The 24,353-nt window shown below is 35.7% G+C and overlaps 2 protein-coding genes across 4 annotated transcripts; both read right to left on the reverse strand.

Moving 5' to 3' along the window:
* Positions 1-3,074: 3,074 nt before the first annotated feature.
* Positions 3,075-9,109, reverse strand: LOC132168798 (ETO1-like protein 1). 3 transcript variants are annotated; one of them, XM_059579851.1, is made up of 7 exons: positions 8,895-9,105; positions 8,491-8,672; positions 8,157-8,362; positions 6,318-8,030; positions 5,682-5,973; positions 3,999-4,308; positions 3,075-3,478 (listed from the first exon to the last, which is right to left on the reverse strand). In XM_059579851.1, exons 3-7 carry the CDS (start codon positions 8,282-8,284, stop codon positions 3,249-3,251), a joined length of 2,673 nt encoding a protein of 890 aa, XP_059435834.1. In that variant the 5' UTR covers positions 8,285-8,362; positions 8,491-8,672; positions 8,895-9,105; the 3' UTR covers positions 3,075-3,248. The 3 variants fall into 3 exon arrangements, with proteins under 3 accessions (XP_059435834.1, XP_059435835.1, XP_059435836.1); XM_059579852.1 differs by having other exon boundaries at positions 8,157-8,674; XM_059579853.1 differs by lacking the exon at positions 3,075-3,478 and having other exon boundaries at positions 4,178-4,308; positions 5,687-5,973; positions 8,491-8,674; positions 8,895-9,109.
* Positions 9,110-14,986: 5,877 nt separating this feature from the next.
* On the reverse strand, positions 14,987-23,653 carry LOC132169058 (uncharacterized). Its single transcript, XM_059580148.1, has 8 exons — positions 23,137-23,653; positions 22,893-23,060; positions 18,945-19,034; positions 18,738-18,848; positions 17,166-17,449; positions 16,741-16,749; positions 15,951-16,259; positions 14,987-15,598 (listed from the first exon to the last, which is right to left on the reverse strand). The coding sequence occupies exons 1-8, from the start codon at positions 23,651-23,653 to the stop codon at positions 14,987-14,989; spliced, it is 2,100 nt and encodes a 699-aa protein (XP_059436131.1).
* Positions 23,654-24,353: the final 700 nt, after the last annotated feature.

The raw sequence follows: 24,353 nt of genomic DNA on the forward strand, positions 1-24,353 counted from the left end.
ATTTTCTCCTATTAATTTCATTTTTTTTTTTTTTAATATGCACAAAGTACCCTTTTTTTCCTTTTTTTTTTTTTTAAAAAAAAAAAAAACAAAAACAAAAATAGAAGAGGAACTTCACCTGTTAAGTGATACCCAAAAACTTTCAAAGCTGTATTAAACTTTAAAAAGATTAAAATGCCACCTATAACATTAGGGTTTGAGGTTAAACCAATGGAGTATAAGTGAGATGTCCCTTGTAAGTTGTACCCCTATATTTAAAAATTATTTAATTTTTAAATAATTTTAAAAAAAATTAAAGAAAAATTCGTAATTTAAAGTTTAATATGATTTAATGAAAAATATATATATAAAAAAATATTTAATAAATTGATTTTCCGTGCGCACACTAAATGCCGTAAAATGTTTTCAGGAGAAAACATTTTCAGGGAAAATGACTTCCTTGAAAATATTTTCCGACAAAACCCATTTTACGTCCAAAAAAACGGAGCTAAGTTAACAACATTCTGTTAATTAGTTTTAACAATAATCCAACTCGTTTATCACGTGTTTAACTCGTCACGTGTATTTCAATACCCCTCAAGATGAACAATTGTATGTTAAGAATGTTCATCTTGGATAAGAGTGATTGAAAAACTTCTTAACTAAGTGCCTTGGTGAACAAATCAGCCAATTGGTTAGAGGAGGAAACATGAAGCATTCAAACTAAGCTAAGTTTGATCTTTTCTCGCACAACATAGCAGTCGATTTTGGTCCTCTCATGGAAAACCGAGTTAGCAACTATGTGAAGCGTTGCTTTACTGTAACAGAATAAGAGTGCAATTTGAGGGTGTGGTATCTAGAAATCCTCAAGTAAATGGAATAATCAAAGTTAGTTCACAAGAAATAGCCGCCATTGAGTGATTCTCTGCTTCTGCAGATGATCTGGAGACCGTGTTCTGCTTCTTGGATTTCCAAGAAATCATTGAATCTCCCAAGAAGACACAGAAAGCTGAGACTGATCTTCTGGTGTCTGGACATCCATCACAATTTGAATCACAAAAGGCTGTCGGGGAGCTTGCATAAATTGACTCAAAGTATGCACTGAGTATGTTAAATTAGGTCTAGTAATTGTTAGATACAATTGCCTACCAATTAACGTTCTACACACTGTGGGATCATCAAGTAATGCTCCATCCATAGCAGAAAATTTGGTATTTGACTCCATAGTCAATTACTTACTCAAGTAATTAACCAACGTCACTGAGAATATCCAAAGTAAATTTCGTTGACATAAGGAAATGCCTTGAGAATTTTGAGCAATCTCCAACACAATGAAAAATTTCAAGGGACCTAAATCCTTTAACTTGAATTGAGTGTCCAAAAACACAATCAAATCTGCAATAGCTTGACCATCATCGCTAGCTGAAACTATGTCATCAACATAAACTAAAAAAGGGCCATAAATTAGGAGCCTTTAGACTTGGTAAACAAAGAATAATTTGCTTTGGATTGAGTAAATCCATGAAGAAGCATAGTTGATGAATATTTGTTGAACCATTGTCTTGATGCCTACTTTAGGCCAGATAAAGATTTGTTCAACCGACAAACCCTATTATCTCTTTTTGTGCCAAAACCAAGAGGTGGTTTCATAAACACTTCTTCATCCAGATCTCCATGCCCAAAGAGGCATATGTTTGGTCCATGTAACTTATTTAAGGTCCATAGTGCCCAATTCTAGCCATTATAGCCGATGCCAGCTAAACAATCGCCGATGTTCATGTTTTGGCCATAGTAGTTGATGACGCCTAGAGTCGTCGAAGTACAAGTTTTGGTTATAGCCGCCGATGTTCCAATTAATGCCATAGAAGCTATTTCTCAGCCTTTTGATGTTCAAAATCAAACCTCAACGTACATGATCTACTGTTAGGTTTGCGGGGTCGTATTAAGACAAGAGTTACAAGAGTTCTAAAGACAATGGTTACAAGAGCTCAAGAGACAATAGTTACAAGAGATCAAGAAATAATCGTTACAAGAGCTCAAGAAAGTTGAGTTCTTGACAAGAGTTACAATTATGGTTGTTAATGTAGAAGTAAAAGAGACATGTAACATTTATACTATTTTTTTATAAATAGAGTCTTGTATACAATCAAATAATCAAGTGAAAAGAAAAAATGTAACAAAGAATTTTGAACATCTCTTCAATCGAGTGCGAGACTAGTCCAAAAGACAGTTAGTAGGGACATTGATTGATGGACTTTGGTCGAAATTTGAATGAAAAATTAAGGTTCAATGGCCTTGGACTATGATAGCTACCTTAGTATAGGAGGAGATGGGAGATGCTTAGGGAAGACAATCTTCAAGCTATCGTGAAGGCAAAGAAGCCACTAGTTGGTGGAAGTAGCTCATCTTTTACAATCACCCAACAGGACAAAAGGTTATGATGACATTGTGATTATGCAAAGGGAAATGAAAACATGAGCAACTACTAATGATTGAACTTATAGAAGAAGGCACTCAAGTAATTGAGGAGAGTGATGCATTATAGCGTTCCATTTGTCAGCTAACTCTGGCCACTTTATTGGATTAAAAATGCTATAAATATTTCCATGTGCTCACTTTTTGACGTAACAGAAAAAATGACAATTGAATAAGAGTCTGTTTGGACTTGCCTTTGAATAACCTAAAAGTGTATTTAACACTAAAAAAATATATTCGAAGAAAAAAATTACATGTTTGGTAAAACAAATTGAAAGCGCTTTAATAGTTCAAAAAGCTAAAAAATAACTAAAATACACTTTTAGCAAAAGCTTAAAAATAAAACTTTTGCTAAATAGCTTTTTTTTAACTTAAAAACTCTATTTTTCAAACACAATCCAAAACAGGCTCTCAAATATGCTAGACTTACTTCCAAATGCTCACTTTCATTTGTTATTTTATCCAGTAATTTGCACTGCCACGTCAGGAAGTGAACTCTTAAAAATATGTGTAGCACTCCTCTTTATTGGATTTTTAAATTATCAATCAATTTATGCACATATTTTCCTTTCTTATATATCAAATAAATACAAAAATTAATGAGTATGAGCACTTAAAAGGGAAGTCCACAATATTCTATTTGTGACAAATTAAATTATATTACCAAAAATATTAAAATACAAATTACAAAATTTGGGTGTAAAAAAGATATGACATGGATCTTACATGCACAAGCTCACTAGTATACAAGGTGGCGATGAAACTTGACTTTTGTTTTTTTTCTTCCTTTTTTTCTAAGTCATATATTGTTCAGGGCCGTTTACACGGCTGTGAAGCTCCAACATTTCTGGATGGTTTGGCTCAACAGAAAGAGCAGCTCGACAGTCACGTAGTGCGCCCAACACATCGCCAATGTGCTCGTGGAATGCTGCCCGCAGATGTAGAAGGTGAACGTCGGCTTTGAATGCAATTGCTCTTGTTAATTCAGCAATGGCTTCTTTCTCCTTGTGCCCGTCCATTAACACTGCTCCAACCAAAACCCACAATATGAACACAGTAATTACCATCCAAGCCTAAAAGGCTAAACTAACTAGTCTGAATGGGGGGCTAAACAGTAAATTTGAACCAAAGAATATGTAGGTACAACCTGAAAGGTCTAAACTTCACCATGACACTAAAGGTGGCGAATTTGAATAAGAAACTCTTGTTCTTTGACAGCTTAGTGATAGTTGTTCCATAATCTTGAACAAGACTAAATCAATGGAAGACTTGCACTACAGGATATAACATTCCATGTAATTTATGTTAAAGAAATTTTTTAGAAAGGGTGGTTGAAACCTTTTCTTTTTTTTTTTTTTGGGAGCGAAGGTCGAAACCATTTAACCTTGTAGATTTTGGTATGGAGTTACACCAGCAACAACAATCATCATTTAGTTGTTGTTGATGTCTTCATATTCAATTGTTTGAGATCTTTAAGACTTACAGAAATCTTAGGCACTACTGAATTCATGCAGGTAATGGGGATTAAGGAGGAAAAATCTAACCTGCAGCTCGATATCTGTAAGGGTACACCCGGAGCGGATCTAACTGGGTGACCATCTCCAGGTCTGCCTTTGTGAGTTCACGATCGCAGTACTCGGACCTCTTTTCATAGGCAGATGCATTGTTTCGGGCCTTCTCAATAAGTTGGGTCATTTCGTCATATGCATTACCCTTTTCATTTCTAAGAAAATGAACCCGGGCAAGGCCCTGGTGGGCTCGGGTGTGCAGGATTTTAAGGGCATTAATGTAACAATCGGCTGCCAAGTCTAACTTCCCACAGTCAACATAAACACTTCCAAGATTGTTCAGTGCCTGCAAATGGAGATATTAGGATTCAAATAAAGATGTATAAATCCAAAATTGTTTACTATGCATGTAACTCATGCCATTAACAGATGGGATGAAGTATGAACGGTCACAACTCTATAAATCTGGATCATTAAGACAGGTTGGCAACATGTTGGACTGATTAGCTTTCCATAGTATCGCTTCCATTTTACAACAAATATATTAACTTCCAGTCAACCATCAATTCACTTTGAAGGCTAAAATATTCTTGCAACCCCTAATACTGGTTAGACCATCCCCTGGTTAACACTGGATGCAGATTAAACAGGATTCATGAACATATACGCAGGCAAATTTGCCAATTTCACGTCCTCCATTAATGAAAATGATTCCCAAAAAACTTATCAAAAAAGGATTCCCAAAAACAAAAAAGAGTGGAAAACAAAAAAAGAACCAGAAAAAAGAAAAGGAAATTCATCATAGATCCTTCACTTAAAGGGGCAAAAAGCCGGGCTACCACCTATCAATCTAGATACAAATAAGTCAGCATTGAGATACGCTGATAAAAGAATCATATAAGAGCCGAGAGCGCTTTTGGTGAAATAAAATTCCATATTGTGTATCCAATTACTGAAAACATTACCCTCTGAAGCGTTCTCATGTCATCAATCAGTAGAGAAAATCTTTTGAAATGCTGAAGAATTTAATCCTTTCAAATGATAATTTAGAAACATGAGCCAGTATGCATTTTATATATTATACCTCTTGTACTGATCAAATTTTGCAGATAGACCAATAACTTTTTGAGGGGTTTCGGTAGGAAGGTATCATAAACTTTTGGAAACTTAAAGTGCCCAGAAACAGGCCTCATGACAGAAAAGACAGGATTATACAGAACAGATTAATATTTGGTGAAAAGCTATGCCTCTCATCAAGGCCAGCCAAATATGAACAAGATGATACAGGACAAGAGCTTCAATGATCAAAATATTATGCTTTGGATTTATCTTCTTTTTTGCTGGGTAGAAATACCACAAATGACAGAACAAAAACAGAAGTGGATATTCAGACAATAAATGTAGTCAGAGAAAATGAAATGGGTCAGCCAAAGTTTAATGTGTTCCAGAGTCCAGAGAGGCCCTTTTGGACCTGACCCATCATCATGTTTTTCTTTCCTCTTTTTTATTTTTTATTTTATTTTATTTGTCAACAACCTTTTCTAACCAGTGCAGCTATTGACCTCCGTTAAGCAGATTTGAGTAATCACAATGAGTGCAACATTATTTAATCACATCAATTTTGCAAAATGTACTTTTCTTTTATTCTATCCACCACTTGTTTCTCCAACAAGAAAATCATCATCAAACCTAAATCATAAGGGTGATAGACAACCATACCTGACCTTTACGCAGCCTGTCTGAGGGACACTTCAAGGCATCTTCAAGAAGTGAAACAACAGTTGAAGAACAAGATGGATCTTGACTAGAGTCGGCCAATGCATAGGCTTTCAGGAAGAAGGCCTCAAAGGATCTCTTGATTTTGATAGACTCCTCTGCTTTTCGGAGCCCTTCCTTACAGTGGCCAGTATCATATAAGATCCATCCCTCATAAACCAGCCGTTCATGTTCACTGGATGCATGTTGGCGAGCTAATTGAAGACTCCGCATGGCTGCCTCAGGACAGTTCAACCTGATCAAGCAATGGTGTGAGATTTCTATTGACCCCAATGTGAAAAGAATAGTACAACAACCTAAAATATCAAATAGGAGGAAAATGGAGCCAAATTCAGGATTTACAAAACCAGAAATAATTCCCAGGAGACAATATATTTAAACTCTGAATCTGAAAACCCTGAGCGGAATACTCACATTAGGTTAGGGATGAGCAAGGACAAAATCACAGGTTACCGAATCACACAAGAAAACATTTGGGTTAAATATACTTGATAAAAAAAAGGTGAGTATAATTCCAGTCCTTCAAACTCCAGGGATGAAATTATTACAGTGCCCAAAAATATTAAAAGCAGTACATACCTCAGGAGAAGCAAAGACTGCCTGAAGTATAGAACCCCTTTCGCAGCATCAGATTCAAGCATCTGGTAAATAACAGACAGAGATCCAATATCATCAACTGAAGACCACCTATCATACAATTGCAGCCAACAATCCGCTGTTGTCCAATTATCTACATGCTCGCGCACAAGAGTACGGAGCTGGGATGCTGCCACCCGTCCCTCAAACATCCTATAATCAGGGGAGAGTGTGAGAATTGCCTGAACATCACGAAGGGCTGACCGGTAATCCTCATGCGCTAAATAGAAACAAAACCGAAGTTCCAAGCATTCTAATGCAAGTTTAAACCCAAGAACCCGATTGATCTCTGCAAGCGCAGCTTGAGCATTCTGTTTCCTCATTAAGGAGGCAGCACGATACATGTAAGGGTAAGTAAGAGTTGGGTCCAACTCTGTTGCTTTCTCAAGGTCCTCCCAACATTTATCGCCTTCACAGTATAATGACCTCTCCTGGTGCATCCATCCAAGAGGGGTAACAGTGGAAATTTCAGAGCTGAGCCTCTCATAAGCCAAAAGTTTATGACCCTTGATGTAACCGAGTCTAGCCAAACCTACAACAGAATAATTATGGCCAGCATTCACAGCTGACTCAAAAAGAGGTTTGGCTTTATCATACTCTTTCCTCAAGAGCCTCACACATCCCAATTGATGAAATGCCATCAATCTCTGCTGGTCTGTTTCAGCAAACTCAATCAACCGTTCCAGGAAACAAGCTGCTTTGTCAGACCGAGGATCGAGGTTCATAGCAACTTCACTTAATAAACAGTACAGAGAAAATGAGGCCGGCCCAACCATTATTGATATCTGTTGTCTGTGAGCATGAATAAATATTTCCACCACCCGATCATCATTTAAACAACCAGGAAGATCACGTAAAAAAACTTGCAAACACGAGGCTGCTAAAATTGGAGTGTTCTCTTCAAGTGCATATTCCATGAGTCCCACTGCATCTTCTCTATTGGAAACCAGCGATGCAAGTTTCCTATCACAAGCATCTTTGAGCCTTTCACAACAAAACTTATTTGCAAAAACTAATATTTCCAGTAACAGATTTGGAGGGGCATCACTTAAACCGCCTGTCATACTAAACTCCTTCACTGCCCTCATACCTGATGTTGAGATATTGTTTTCAGAGAAATCAATGTCCTCACAAAGTGATTCTGTGAAACATCCATTTAGCATAGCATTAAAAGGAGATGAAAGGCCAGATATTTTCTGCCGGTCACAAACTATTTTCTCGTCTCCAATTCTAAAACTGACATTCGTTGAAACTTGGTTCCCATTCATCGAAACACACTCATGGGAATTAACATTGATATCAAGAGGAAGCTGAGACGCTACATCTATAGGCCCAAACTCTTCTGCACATTTACCACAAGTGCCAAGCAAGTCAGCTATAAGATCTTCCCCTTGCTTCTCGTACTTCAACCATGCCCCAAAGATAAGTTTCTCATGGACGGTTCTAGCCTTCTGCCAAGCTAAACGGAGGCTTCTCCGCATCAATTTGACCTCCCCAAGGCCCCTAAACACCTGAAATTGTAACAAATAGAGTTTCGACCTCTCTTGTGGAGGACATGACTCGAGTTCTTCATGAATTTGAGCTAAAACTTCCACGTAATCAACAGGTTTAAAGTATGGGAGTATCTGTGGCTCAGGGACCTTGATTAGAGATTCTCTACAACAATTTAAACCCCCCAAGAAACAAAACACATACCCAAAACTATTTTAATTGACTGAAAAATTAAAAATATAAATATAAAATAAGCTACTGAAACTGAAAATTTTGAGAAGAAAAACTTACATGGATGAAGAAGAGGACTGTGATGAAAGTTTGGAAAGTTTCCCTCTTTCTACTTGAAGCCAAGACTGCGGGTTGAGAGCATTGAGCTGTGTTTCTTTACAGGACTCGGAGGGAAAGAAAGTCCTCATTGAGAGATGAAACAACTCCCAGATCTCCACAATAACTGGATGGGTTTCTCTCTCCACACAATTCAAACACAGTAAAAGCTGGAGAAAGAAAAAAAGAAAAACAGCTCCTTCACAATTCACTACCCTTAGCTGAGACAAATTCCAATACCAAGCAAAAAAGAAATTGAAAAATAAAAAGTTTCAAATAAAACGAACAGTCACCATACCTATATGGGTTTCTTTCAAATAGTTGATCCACTCCAAGAATCCAAAAACAATTCCTTCGGGTTCGTGTCACTCACCAAAAGAACAAAAATTGATTTTTGTTCTTTTGCTTGGCAATCACTATCATACAAAATTATGTTGATTCTACTATACATAAATGATAAACCAGAACCTGCTTTGTTGCCTCTAGTTTACAACAGAATAAAATATCATCAGTCTCTTCAGCATATAAAAGCAAAAAAAAAAAAAAAAAAACCACCAAATACCCACAAAAGGTTACGTAAGATCTCTACCAGAAAAATGACCAAACCCACATTTTATCCCACCCAATTTCTCCACAAAACGCCAAACTACCAATACCACAAAGCAAAGCAGAGAGAGAGAGGAGAGAGAGAGAGAGACCCACTTCAGTTTGTGGCTTGAATTTGCAGACCCAGATCAGAGTATAGGCGCTGAGACTGGAGATCAGACAGAGAGAGAGGAATCCAAACGAAAAATTATGACTTTAACTTTGTTTCTCTCTTTTTTGTTTGGTAAAAGGGAAAGTTTCTTTTCTTTTCCTTTTTTTCTCACTTTCCTTCCGTTGGAGACCAGAAAAGAGTTTGCAGTTACCCTTTGTGGGAAGTAGTACAAAACTTGAACTGAAGTGCTACAAAACAAGGAAATTAGCTTTGGATTTAAGGATTCAAACGACGTCGCTTTGTGAAATTTAAGCGTTTAAACTCTGTCGTTTTCGGGACTGCTGATGTCTTTTTGGGTTAGCATTGCAAAGGCTGGTTGCGTTTACGGCAATAATTGTCCTACCTAATGGGGTCCTTCGTATTTAATGTCCATTTTAACAATGGCAAGTGGAAATTAATTTGGACAGAAGAGGGTCTTGAGCATATGTCACTCACACCACTTACTTGGTTGTGCAACACTTGAGATTTGTTAGATAAAACCTCAACCACTCTTGATTAGACCGAATGGGAATGGATAAGATCCTGATTTCTTAGGTGAGGGAGGCCCACTACTTAGACCAAATATGATATGTAATTCAAAATTACTGTTGAATTTAGAATAGACTATTATTAAATTTTAATTTAATAATAATTTTAAAAAATATGTGAGAGACGAAACTTCTTTCTAGCATTACTCCTATAAATCACATATCTAATGGTCAATTTAAAAAAGAATTAGATGAGATGGATGAGAGTTAAAAAGAGAATACCAAGTCTCTTTTCTTATAAAGATTTTGAAAGTCTAAAATAATTCGAATCCTAACACTTGCTAATCAAGATTTTTAATATAGAACCATGCCTAAATAGTTATAGGGCCAGGGAGGTAAAGTGAATTGGAATTTTCAATAAATAAGTGTTCAAATTGCTAATAATTTCAGCAAAAATTGTGAGAAGACTTATATGAAACTTATGTGTCTAAATAAGTGTCAAGAATGATGGAGAATACTAGGTACTTTTCTGGTGTTCTTTCTTTTAGGGTTTGTTTGAGATTGCATTTGAAGTGTCTAAAAGTGCGTATAAGACTCAAAAAGTCCGTTTAAAGTGCTTTTAAAAGTCTAAAAAATTTAAATATGGCCAAAAAACACTTTTTGACTTAAAAACTTTATTTCTCAAACTCAATCATAAACAGACTCTTAGTGTTCTTCACATCCTAAATGTATATTATTTTTTAAAAACAAAATGGGAAAATAATATCCACATAAAACTAAGAGGATATTAGAAGAACATTAGAAGAAGTTTTTATTTTTTGTTTTTTTAGAAAATAATATCTATATAGGACTAGAAGGACACCATCTAACATTTCCCATGAAATGACCACACCTACTCCAAATATAATGGTTAATTTTTTTTTTTTTTTTTTAAAAAAAAAACAAAAAAATATAAAGACTAATGGGAGAAAAACAAAAATAAATAAACATTTCTCTAAAATAGATATGTCGGTGTACATCATTCTATACAAATTGAAGTGCCTATTTCTTACACAGATTATAATTTTGAGTTAAAAATGTTTAGAATAACAACAATCGTGCCTGAAATAATTCACCAATCTGATTTTAATTTAAGCCATTGATCCGTCTGATCAGTTTATTTTCTAGGTTCGATTCTGCGAATAAGTGGTAAGCATAATGTGTGCAACTGTGTGAGTGATTACATATTAAACTCTCTCTCGCCCAAAACTAGGAACAGACACATGTACATCTTTCACACGATCTACGGAAACCAGCAAGCGCCGATGTTCTCGCCTTCGAATTATCCAAAAAAAAAATATCGTATCTAATGACTAAAATGACCCTAACTTCCCTCCATGAAATTTAGAATGATACGCTGCAATGACTCCCCCTCCGTTGTGGGAGGTGGGCACTAGGGAGATTCACGAATTTGATTAAAAAATAAAAGGTCTTACCAATTGGGCCAATTGGCTCCACTCCACTAACATTCCCTGTCAGTCAGGATCTGAACGAATCTTTTTTTTTTTTTTCCCAAAACACCAAAAACAAAAACTAATAATTTCTTCTCTTGAATATATGTGTTATCTTAAATTTGTAATCGTTTTATAACTTTGGTTCCGTTTGTTTTGACATAAAATTATTTTTAAAAAATATTTTTTATATTTTTTGATATTTGGTGCGACGAAAATAATAGACAAAATAAAACATTTTTCTTTTAACAGAAAAAAAAAATTTAATTTCTGTAAAATAGTTTCAATTTTTGAAAATCATAGATCATTTTTTCAAGAGAATGATAGCACAAAGCTTTCTCAACGTCCTCTCTTAAAATCAACAATTGAGTACTACTTACTCAGAAAAACTATTCAAGACTCCTAACGGTCACCCATCGGGGAGTTTAGAAACTTCTTGTCACATCTGCATTTTGACGTATCTAGGGCTGTTAAGTGAGTGAAGCGTCTCCCGAGCAAGCTCGGGCTCGGCTCGTGCTCGACTCGAATATTAAATGAAGCACTTCATGAACACAAATCCTAACTCGAATATTAAACGAAGCAAGCTCGGTTCGACTCGGCTAGGCTCATGAGCAAGCTCGTATAAGCTCGTGTGTGTATATATATATATAGAAACTAAGTAATACATAATTAATTATAAATCTCATAATTATTAAAATCTAAAAATTGCATTTATATTTAAGCGTTAGAGAATGAAAAATTCTAAACCCTTCGTGATCAAAAAGAGAGAGAGAGAGAGAGAGAGAGCAATCATTAAAAAAACCTCGATTCAATTAGAGCAGACCCAAACGAAAGGAAGAAGAATTAAGCAGAAACTATTGAGGGAAATTGCAAAAAGCATAAACTATTGAAGAATCATACAGACCCAAATACCATCACTACCTGTTTGATTAGCGAGAGTGAGAGAGTGAGAAATAATAGTTTAGGTGGAAGATGCGCTATGACTGGTGAGGGGGATTGAGAGAGAGACGTTGAAAAAATAGTTTTTGGCAGGGACGTTGTCCCAATGCAGTCTAAATGCAACCGGTTAACTTGTCCCACATTGTTAAGAAAACATTAATCTTCAAGTTTGCTTATCTATAAAAGGATGCATATCCTCTCTCTTTGAAACCAAATGCCTTGTTGTATTGACTCAGGCTCCATACTCGACTAGTCAGGTTAAGTAAATACTCATATGCAAACTAATTTCTTCAGCCGTTTAAGAGTACTTGAAGTTAATTTTTTTTTTTTTTAAACAAAAACATTAAATATAAGAGCTGGCTCGGCTTGACTTATTATTAGCTCAAGCTCGGTTTTTTTGGCTCGCCCTTGAGCTCGAGCTCGAGTAAAATTTAAACGAGCCAAGCTTGAACAAGGGAAGCTCGCTCAAGCTCGGCTCGTTTACACCCCTGGACATATCATCTAACAGGAAAGGCCAAGAGCAACTCTTGATATTCCGTTACGTTCGCGTTTTGACACCCATCTAACAAGGAGGCTTGAGTCCAATTATGTATGTCATGTTACTTGCTCGTTATGATGCCTATCCAACGGAGAGGTTCGAGAACAACTATGTATGTTCTGTTACTTGCTCGTTCTAATGCCCATCCAATGAGGAGCTGGTCTGAGAGCAACTCTATATGTCTCGTTACTTGCTTGTTATGATGTCCATCCAACGGGAAACTTCTTTTGCACAAAATTGCTTGCAATCTTACATTAAGGTTTTAAATAAAATAAAACTCAATTACAATTAAGAACTTTTTGCATTGAATAAGGCCAAACTAAAACATAATGAAACACAAATCCGTTTGAATCATTATGTCAAGTCGTCAACCACGATTTTTACATATGAAAAAAAGTGTCCAAATATTTTTAGGACTTGTCTATAGTATCAGTGCATCACACAAAAATTGTAATCCTAGCTAATAGCCCTTTCTATAAAATATAGCAACACTATTTTGAATGCAAAATTTAATTAAAATAGCGAACAGCCTCCAAATGACTTGAAGGTTTTCATTCTAGATCCTAACATGTTAAAGAGCATGTTTTAGGTCTTGGAACAATTTTTGAGTCTCTAGGGGTGTTCGGAAAAAAACTACATTCTTTATTATATTTTCTATAAAGCCTGTTCTGATACCATTTGTTGGGAACTACTATGAGTGCAAAAACATAATTATGTAGCGAAAAATAATAATTCTCACACCAAGATCAAACTTTATGAAGAACATGTAAATAACTATGCTATTTAAAATTAATTTTCCAAATAGAAACTACTTGTAGAAAACAACCACTCCTTAACTTTTGCTTCTTGCTTCTTGTGAAACCTTGGCTTTTGGGTAGCAAAGTCGTAAGCAAAAACTTTCATGTTTCATGTGACGTTACGGCATCAGAGATAAAATCTTGCAGATGAATATTTCTTTTTCTTTCTAAATACTTTAGGAATACATCACAAATAACACCAAGACCTAATTGAAATACCTCGAAATGATATAGATATAAATATTATTTTTAGTACATAATGAATACACACAGGTGTATCAAACAAGTGCCACCGATGACAATGACATGACAACCACCATAATTATACATACCAAATATAATCCATCATCACACTAACTGATTTCAAATATCTTTATCACTTAAAATTATATTAACATTTAATAATATTGTTATTATATTATTATCGCACTAATTTATATGTTTATCTTTTGCACTAAATATATGCAAAAAAAAAAAAAAAAAAAAAATGTACATGTAAATGATCTATAAATTGCATTGAATATGGTTTATGGTATGATTAATGTGATTATTACATAGATGATTTTAAACCAATAAGCCTTGCTATTTATAATTTAATGATCCAGTAATGGAATTAGACATTCTATTTGCTAGGATTGTAATACATCAATCACGATGATCTATCTTGATCACGTGAAGTACTGGTGGTTTTGGATTAATGTGCTGGTGTTGATACAATGCACTTAAAGGTAAAAAGTTGTCATTCTTTTCAAAATCTGCCAAAAGGATGATCTAAAACTCTAAGACTTCTTATGACATTGATTTTAAATATTGAGAAGATTATGAACTCAAATATAAAGTGGAAGTCACTTTGATGCATTTAGAAGTATTGAGACCATTACTACAGTTAAAAGTCTTGATGCATTGGGTGATCACATGTAGCATTGTGGAAACACCATTTTTAAGAAGGAATCCATGACCTATATTTAAAAAAAGATAAGGAATTTTCCATTGAGATAGATTTAATTGAATAATTATTCTTAGTCTCTGGTTAGAGCATTTTGGTAAGAGTTACTAAATACTTTTTTTTTAAGTAAATAATTAATCTTAGTCTCTGGTTCCCATTGGGATGGGCTTAGTTATTCACTCTCTTGGGAGCCCACTTTCTTGGCTATCTTTAGTAATTGAGGATAAGATATGAAGGTCTCATAAATTCCCAAGGCTGCCATGTATTTGGAAGTGCAAAAAGAAAAAGATTTTTGTCCTATAGCCAAGAAGTGGCCAAATTGCATGTAGGTGCCTTTCTCTTGTTTTTATTTTTTTTAAAATATGATCTTTCTGTCTTGTCATTATAAAGTTGATGTATTGGATTATTCCACTATGAATTCGAATATGATGTACAAGATCCCGTCATCTAGGAGACCATTGTAAAAATTAAAAAATCAATCGTTTTTCTCCTCAAACTTAAGGTGAAGAGGATGTTAGGATATACCGTATACGGTAATTTTTCATGTTAGGGTACTTATTTTTGGCTCTCCTTTCACATATAAGCATATAGGATGTTAGCATATATATAGGATGACACTTATTTTTCCTCTCCTTTCACATATTTAATTTCATTATAAAATTCCACACTATGATTTTTCAGGATGCAATACCAGCAGAAGAATTCTAGTCCAACACTATCATATAATTTCATATAAAAAAACATTTTTTTTTTTGGTCAAACGCAGACAGTCACCCCACACAAACATAGAGAGGGAGAGGAAGAGAGAGAGAGAAAGAGAGAAAGAGAGAGAAAAAAAGGAAACAAATTGAATAGACACTTTAGAGAGGCACCGCCTTGTAGCTACGTTGTGGTACCTTCTTGAAGGTAGCCCATATAAGATCAAAATAGAGCGGAAATTGCACCATAGCAAAAAAGGTTACCGGCAGGCACGTCACTGCATATACCGGGAACGCTGCATATTTCAGCTTATCCTTTAGCACAAAGAAATGTCCCGCACAGAAGGAGATGAGCATTGAAGCTATGGAAACGAATAGCGACGTCAAGCCTACCAAGAGCTTTGTCGGCAAGTCCCTCCCAAAATCTCTCTCTTGGTAGCGTGATGTTAAGATGGCGAGGAACATGACCACAGCTGTGACTGAGAAGCAGAGCGCAACGAGCGATGCGATAGCGAAGATGTTGAATGCCGGCTGGTTTTCGAGCGTTGGAGTCCCACTGTCTTGGTTGACTCCTCCAGGGACCGCGGAGGATGTGGCGAAGGCCACGGTGGCAATGAGTGCAGCGACAACAGAGCATGATTCGGAGGTTTTGCTTAGCCAGTCGCCGCCTTTTTCGACGAGGTCCCTGTGGGTTTCGGTAAATAAGTCTTTTGGGGTCTGGCGCTGCCTGTTGTAGCGGGGGAAGAAATGGGGGGGCATGGACTCCTTGACGAACTACATGAAGCCAATCAAATGGTATAACGACCTCCATAGTTCAATTTTGACATTAATTAGGCTATAAATATGGGGCCATTTAAATAATTAAGAGTTATTATAGTCTAAATTTTATTTTATTGTATGATCAAATGGGTTTCATGCTGCTAATTTTAAATGACGTAGCAAAATATACTTCTATGAAATCTAATCTAAATCTTGCACGAAATGGTTCGTTTCCATTTTACTTGAAAATGGAGAGGGTCTTATTGATCTTCCTTTACTATGCTTTTATGAAGCATGACTAAATTAATATAAAATCAGTAATGAGAAAGATTAATATAGAAATGAAATTAAGGGTCGGAATATATACCTGATACCACTTGATTTCCCATTGCATTTGCAACGCTGCACCAGGAATTAGCCATGGCTTATACTCTCCAAGCTTTGCGGCGAGATGCAAGGCACTATTCCCTTCTTTGTCCACAACACGAAACACAGTATCTCTCAGGATGTTTCTTTTAAGCAAGAGCTTAAACACATGCGGTTGCCTGTGCTCCACCGCCAACAGCACTATATTCTTATTCTCTGTATTCATGTCGTGTATGGCGACCGGAAAACGTTTCAGGATTTTCTCCACAATTTCAGTGATACCATTTTTGGCAGCAATTAATATGGGAGTCTCTCCCTTTTGTATTCCCTTCCCTGCCAATAACACAATGTGTAAAATTGGAATTTGATTGATTAAAGCAAAACAATTAAATTTGTTCGTTTGTTTTTTTTTTACCCATCAAATATTCATGTTGTTGTCGCCTGTTCTGCACCGTCAGCAGCATTATGTTCTTATTGTCCGGATTCATATCTCGTATGCCAACCGGAAAATATTCTTGTATGCTTTCTGCAATTTTGTTGACTCCATTTTTAGCTGCAACTAATATGGTAGTCTCGTTCTTCTCCCTTTGGGGGGTTTCGTCCCTTTCTGCAATTAATATGCTTATGCTTGAGCTTTCATTAAACAATTTGCGACAATCATTGCTAAGATGGCAACTTCTATATATGGACGGATTGAATTAGAGAAAATATTTATTTTTCTTTTACTGATCAAAACATTTTTTTTTTTTTTTTTGACATGTCCGCACAAGAGGGGGGAAGGGCATTCAAACTAGTAACCTCCGCTTTATTAGGCGTAGTCCTTAGCCAATTGAGCTACCTCTTGGGGACTTTACAGATCAAAATCTAAAGTAAAACTTCTTGAAATAATTTTTAAACCTTAGTAAAACTTCTTATAAATTGTCAATTTAGGGTTATCATCTTTCAGAAGTTTGCAATATTAACTATCCCATCAAAATTTAATGACTGCAAATTTCTAAAATTTGGTACCTCTAAATTAACATTTTTTAAAGTTTGAGAGTATGATTGCAAAAACGAAGAAATATTAGGAGTAGTAAGTGAAATTTTCTTAAAAAATTTTAAACACCCATCATTTTAAAAAGTCCCTTAAGGAGTTTTGTAAGCTAATCAAAATTAAAGGACTAAAAAGGACAGGCTATTACGTACCTTCTCCACTCGCATCTTTACCCTCGAGTGCCTTACTTTTGTCTCTTTGGTTACCTTGTAAAGATTCAAGGGTCGGATCACTATTTGGCTTCTCCTGATCTTCTGAGAAATTGTCACTGTAGACGCTGCCTTCAGCAATAGTATTATAAGCACTTGTCTCGCCGTCTGTAGGCAATGTCGTTTTAGACGGAGGAGGGGTCGTCCCAGTGTTACCATATTCGTTCATGGAAACACGTTGAAGAAGTTCATTCATGATTTGAACGGACCACACGTGCTTCTCTTTCTTATCCTGTATCTTTAGTATCTCGGTAGATCCTTATTAACATAACACACAAACTAGTAAAAATAAGAAACAAATGATTGCAAATTATTGTATACAAGTATATTAGCTAGGTAGCTATATATATATGTGTGTGTGTGTGTGTCAATGAGATGTAGCAGTTTATGTGTTAGTAATTTGAACAAAAACTAGCATTCTTCCATTGGGATTTGTTCTAGAGATTGCTGAATTGCCCCATTCGCTAGTCTATGAGAAGCGATATTTGCATCTCACTTGACGTGCTTCACACATAAAGATTTGAAGCAATGAATTAACATCTTTATATCCTCAATCAGTTGACCATATCGAGGAACTAACATCTTTAAATATTTGCTTTAATGAAATATTTCTCTAGAAGCACACCCAGAATCTGCATAAAGTCATAATCTCCACTAAGAATTTTTTGAATCTTCCTAGCATAGTCCCAACATCTATCTTTCGCATAATTGCCTCAAAGAAATTACATTCAACTCTATCATAAGCTTTACATGAGTAAAGCTTAAGCGTTATGTGTCATTCTTTCCCCTTCATCCAAAACTGCATTGTATGGATCGAGCACCTCATATTCCACCAAAATATTGTCAGTAATCAATCGATCGGGAATAAAAAGCATTTTGATTCTTCGAGATGATGCTAGGTAAAATCTTTTTCACTCTATTAGCTAAGACCGTAGCAATTAATTTATACAGGACATTGGAGAAGCTAATAGGACGATATTTAGTCACCTTGGAAGATGATTTAATTTTTGGGATGAGTGCTATATATATCTAGGTAGAACTATATATACATATATATATATTTAAGCGTCGTTATCAAGAACAGTGTAAATATACAGATAATCACATATCCATCCCCGTACCTATGTAATGTGGAATGCCACAAATTGCATATGGGTAGAAGGTGGTGAAACAATCATATATACTTATTCAATACCAAAAAATGTCTATCAAACAGCCACAGCATCCCTTCCTCCACCCTCCTCTTCCTAGGGCTCTCTGAGAATTCTACGGCAGACGTGTTTTCCTTGACCTCCATAAATCCTACCTTGCCAACTGGTTTCCAAACCCTAACCATCATTATTCACTGGGTTGTTTGTAATAATGCATCCCGGCCATTAAGCATAACCCTCCCTCTTTTGCTCTATTGGATCTGTTTGGGAGGTTATCTCTCATCTTTAAAATAAAACGTAAGTGATAAAATCTTTGTCAAGTTTTTTATTGTATGTCTTATTAATTAAAAAGAAGAAGAAAAAAAAGTTAGAGGTTATATACTATACTGACAAACCTAGTCCAAGAACGACCAGCACTGCCTTGTATATAAGCTTGACAAATTCAAAACAGGTGATGTAATTAGGTGGAAATGGTTGCTTCAAAGCTCCATTGGTGACTTCAGATCCTGTACGAGACAGCATAATTCATTTGGATAGGATTTGATAAATGGTTTTGTAGAAATTCAATTGTAACTTCGATTGATGAGAAAAATAGTCAGTACCTTTTTTTTCCTTGTTAGTTTGTTTTGCTTCCCCTGCATGTCTTTCAAGGTCTAGATCTGTTTGAGCACTATTCTTTCCCATGATCTTGACTGGTAATCAACAAAAAAAAAAATTAAAAAATTCTAAAAAAAGTTGAAAAAAAAAATATCAAGGGGGATCATTCTAATTTTTTAATTTTTTAAACAAATAATTTTATTTTATTTTTTTGAAAAACCAAAGGAGTCATTTCATTTTTAAAAAACAAATTAAACTTTTTTAAACCATTATTTTTGTTATTTAATTTTTATTTTTTAAATTTATAAGAATATTGGCGTGCGATTTTAACATGTCAAAAATTACTGACGTGCGGAAATGCGACACGTTAATAAAATTTTTATTGACGTGTCACTTTAGCCACGTCACTAATTTGTGACGTGTTGAAAAGTGTGATACTGTTTGCCAGGTCAAAAAAACCTTTTTTTTTTTTTTTTTTTTTTTTGTAATGTTTGTTCTTTTACTGGCTTTTGAGGGACATTAATATTGTTTTGATAATTTAAATAAGACATTAAAAACGAAATAATAGTTTAAAAGAAGTATGTGCAGAAAATAAAAATGAAAAAAATTCATTGACATACCATCTCGAACCACATTCCAAAACAATAGAAAGAAGCTGACGCATGTTCTGTAGTTCTCCGGATACTTGGGACGGCTTTTGTTTTTTGTTGATAGCATTGAAGTCTCCATATTATTCGGAGTCTTTTTGTCTAGCTGGGTATCTCTATTCTCGTCAATAACATTCTTTATTGTTGGGTCCAGCTGGAGCTGATCAACCCATATGCCTTCCAAATAACAACCAATGATAAATAATAATTCGTGATCGATACAAACGATATTATGAAAATAGGAATTACAAGCAAAAGAAATCTAGAAAATGGTATTCTATATATATATAGAGAGAGAGATCTAGAGAGAGAGAGAGAGTATGCTACTATGCTACCTACTATATTTTTATGAACACTTCACAAAATCCTCATTACCTTTCACGAGTTCTAACATTACATCTCAATGTTTAAAAATTTTTAATTTATAGTATCGAATTTTTAATTTTTTGCAATATGTCTCATTTGTTAGGGTTTTCAGTTAAATCTGGTCAAAATTATCAAAACACTCTTATTTTTTATTATAAAAAAAATAAAAAATTGCATAGATTCATGTGTTGGTCAGGATTAATTGAATTTGCAAAAATATCTACTCTTGCACATCTTCATACTTTTTTTTATAAGAAAAAACAAAGAGTATTTTAAAAGTTTTGACAAGATTTAACGGAATATTCTAACGAAGGGTGGAACATTATAAAAAATTGAAAGTTCGATTTTGATGTCATTAGCTAGTGCTAATGTGCTATCCAACGTATTGGGTACGTATCATTGTAGCATTCTTGACCTTTAGGGAAGCAATAAAGAAGTTGTTGCATGACTTTTTATGGATTTTTATTTAGATTTTTCCTATATTTAGGAATGAATGAGGTTATTGAAAAGTTGCTACTAGTGCTTTAATAGTTGAGGATAAAATCAATGACTAAATGCCTTATGTTGCCATTGTTTATATTTAAGAGAACCACATTTAGAGTATGTTTGAGATTGTATTTAAGAAATAGAGCTTTTAAGTAAAAAAGATTTTTTGGTAAAAACTTTATTTTTAAACTTTTGCCAAAAGTGTGTTTTGGCTATTTTAGGCTTTTTGGACCCTTAAAAGTCATTTCAATTTTTTTTACCAAACTGATACTTTTTTCTTCAAACGAATTTTTTGAGTGTTCAACACACTTTTAAGTTGCTCAAATGCACACCAAATAGGCCCTTACTGGCTTCCAGATTGTTTTTGACCGTACCGTTTATACATCTTTTGATGATGTGATAATATTTTGCGTTACTTCATGTGAAAATGAGAAGTATAGTCAAATCTTGGAAAGGAGACCCATCAACTTAGTCCTAGCCGGTCCACTAATAGCTGCTTGGGGTATCCGGATTCATCTTTCCCAAAACTCTCTCTAAATAAAACCCAACCCCACGGACTCCTCCTCCCCTTACCCCTCTGATTCCATTTCTTCCTTCCCTCTCCCCTTCTTGCGTGCCTCTTTGGAGGCACTTCTTGCCTAACTGAAGGCTATAGCAGCCTCTTCAGAGGCCCTATATATCTAACACATTTGGTGTTTTATCTACTTTCAATAACTGCATTGCCCCTTCCTCTCCTATAAATTGTCCGATCAACACCTTCATTAGCCGCTCACAATCTCGGATCTTCATCCTTCTTGAAATCCTTAGACTTGATTTTTTCAAAATCAGATTTATCAATTTCAGGAAGGCTATAGTGCTCACGCGCGACTCCACCTTGCTTGTGGGCGTCTCCGCTATTGTCTACCGCCAGACTCGTCCACATCTAACCACCACACATTGGAGTGTGTGTAACACGTGCTAGAGCATGCGCAACACATGCCTGCAAATAGATCTTACTCGCAGGCGCGTGTCCTCCATATGACATGGTTTGTTGATTGATCTCCGCCACTCTGCCACCTCCAATCACCTATGCCGGTCTCCCTGCGGCCTTCCACTGCCCTTTCATCCATCGATGCTACTATTTAGTTTGTTATGGGTTTTGTATTTTGCTTATCTATTGTTATTTTCTGTGTTTTTTAGAGTTATTGTCGCCGTTTGTAATTATATGATTTTTGTGGTTTGGGGAGGATTGTAGAACTTTTTCATTTCTGTTCTTCTCCTTAGATCATTTGGTTGCACCATCTCTGACACACCAAGTCTTACTGCCTTCACTGGTGACCAATTTTCTTGGTCTTCGTACTAAGAAAGTATAGGCCTGCGTTATTCATTTGATGCATTGCCTCTTTTTTTCTGTTTACCTGTCTTGTTTCGGTAGTCTAGGAACTTTTTGTTTGTATTGCCCAGCCCTTAGTCCTAGCTGCACGTTTAGAAAGATGAGGAATGTTGTTCTCAAAGGCGGTACTGCTAACTGCAGAAGCAGATTTTCGCATGATTGAATTAGACGACGTGTTACTTATAAGACAAGAAGAGAATCACTGAAATGGCGCGATTCAAGGGCGGGCAAGAGAGCTTCTGATATTTAAGTTAATAAAGTATTCTTAAAAAAATATAATAGAGAGAGATCGAGTTTTGGAGGAAAAGATGCACTTATCTCCTTTTGGGATGATGATCATTTGTATATTAGACTCTCCGTTTGAATTGCCACTTGGTGAGCTTGTACAACTTGTACTTGTACAATAGTAGACCCTTCAAGGCTTTGTAAGAAGCCTCTCTATTCGGAAGACCTTTATGTCAATTGAGTCCTACGTAAGGTCCTCTTAAAAAAATTGCGACTGACACAATTATTAACCCATATTACATGTGTAATGCTAGGTACTACATTTTCATTCCCATTCGGATATTCACCCGGATGACTTTTGTGGGAACCACTCCAACGAGTGATCTTCCATCCCACTGGCGGATCACTCGTCAAGTGAATAAAATTGAACAAAATTTTGTTCAATTTTTACTCCAAATATTTTTTTATTTATAACTAACAAAATAAATAAATAATTGAACAAAATTTAATTATTGTTTAACTTATAATAATTTATTGTCATTCATAACTTATAACTTATAATGTAACTTATAATTATTGTTCTTCTCCTTAGGGGTTGAGGGGAGGGGGGCATTTGGCCCCTCTCAACCCCCCCTCCCTCCGCCCATGCTCCATCCACTCATTGTGAAGGTAAAACCTTTTCGTAAGTGGTTCTTAGTATTACACTATTACTCCAATTATATGCCGGCCTCTCAAGGATTTGGTGTCTTTTTTGCCTAGACATTTAGTTGTTGAGAGAAATGATAATGGGGAAGTAAATAAGAGCACGCAACAGCAATAGAAAGGAAGAAGGAAAGCGGTTTAATTAGTGTACTTACAGTGATAAATGATTTTGTGGTATCGTCCAAGGTGGCTACCACTTCTGAATGCGGAAGGCTTGCTCGCTAGTAGATGCAGCGGTGAGAATCCTTCCTGATTCACTGAGTTGACTAGGTCCATTTTTTTCTCTTGATCTTTATACAGCTGGATTATTTGAAATGCCAAATCTGTCAAGTGCAAAATCAAACCTGTTTTAGCATATTATATTATTTAAATCCTAACACAAACTAACTTAATGCTCACCAAAATAGTCTCCAGCTATGGCAACATGAAGAATAGTCTCGCCATCATTTTTCTTCTTGGAATACTCATAGCCATCAGAGCGACCACAGATTCTGAGAAGACAAAGGAAGGCTTCTTTTTTGCCATGGAAAGCAGCCAAGAAAAATGGGGTCTCGCTGTCCTTATTACGAGCACCCACCAATGAAGGATCAACTTGTGCAATGTATTCACACATACCCACACTCCCCATTGATGCAGCAACGTGAAGAGGAGTATTCCCATGGTCGTTTCTAATTCTAAGAGCCTCCTTGCCTTCTTCTTGTCCATTGGAAATTTCATCTATAAGTTGTTTGACTATCTCTTCTTGGCCATCGGAGACAGCTATGTGTAGTGCGGTGTCCCCTGACCTGGTGACCGTCACCTTGCGAGCCTCTGGGTTGCTTCCATATATCTCGACAACTTTATCCCATTCGCCTTCCATCGCCATTTGAAACAACTCATTCTTGATTTCTTCTCCTCCACCTACTACACTCGCCATTACTAGCTAGGAGCACAAAATGAAAAAGATTTAGGTTTTGGGTTGTGTAGGTGGTAAAAGCTGGTGAGACTCTGGGATTGGTGTATTGATTTATACTAAAAACCGAGTCCTCTGCTATTGCCACACTAAAACACACAACCACACCCCAAAAGGAATGCCTATTCCACATTCTCAAATAGATTACAACCACTTTAATCTCCCGACAATCAGAAACATAATAAACAAAAAGAAATCAAGAACAGTGCAATGTGGCTTATGATAATACATTTTCCGTAAACATGGTTCAGGGAAAAATGTATGAAGTAATTAAGTTTACTGGAGTACACCACTGATTCTGCACTAAGCTGAAATAGATGAAAAGTGAAGTCATGTTGAATAAGCAAAGTGATTAGGCTCTCCACAAGACGTGGGACTGAAGCAAACTATATATGCTTCACATGATCGATGAGTATTAAGGATGAATTTTCCCCATCTTTTTTTACAACATATATAATTTATTTACTCTTCTCTTTTTGAAAGAAAGAATTCCAATCTCATGACTTTAAAAAGAGATACGAGTTGTTTAAATGAGAAAGCAGAAAAATGATAATAAAGTAAATTAAAGGGGTGGCTAATTATTTCTTTCACTACATTAACTGGTCTTCCCACGAAACCAACCGTCCCCATACTTGTTTTAAATGATTTTTACCACTTTAAAAAA

Source organism: Corylus avellana, chromosome ca2 (genome assembly GCF_901000735.1).
Source record: "Corylus avellana chromosome ca2, CavTom2PMs-1.0".
In the NCBI taxonomy this organism is placed as follows: Eukaryota; Viridiplantae; Streptophyta; class Magnoliopsida; order Fagales; family Betulaceae; genus Corylus; species Corylus avellana.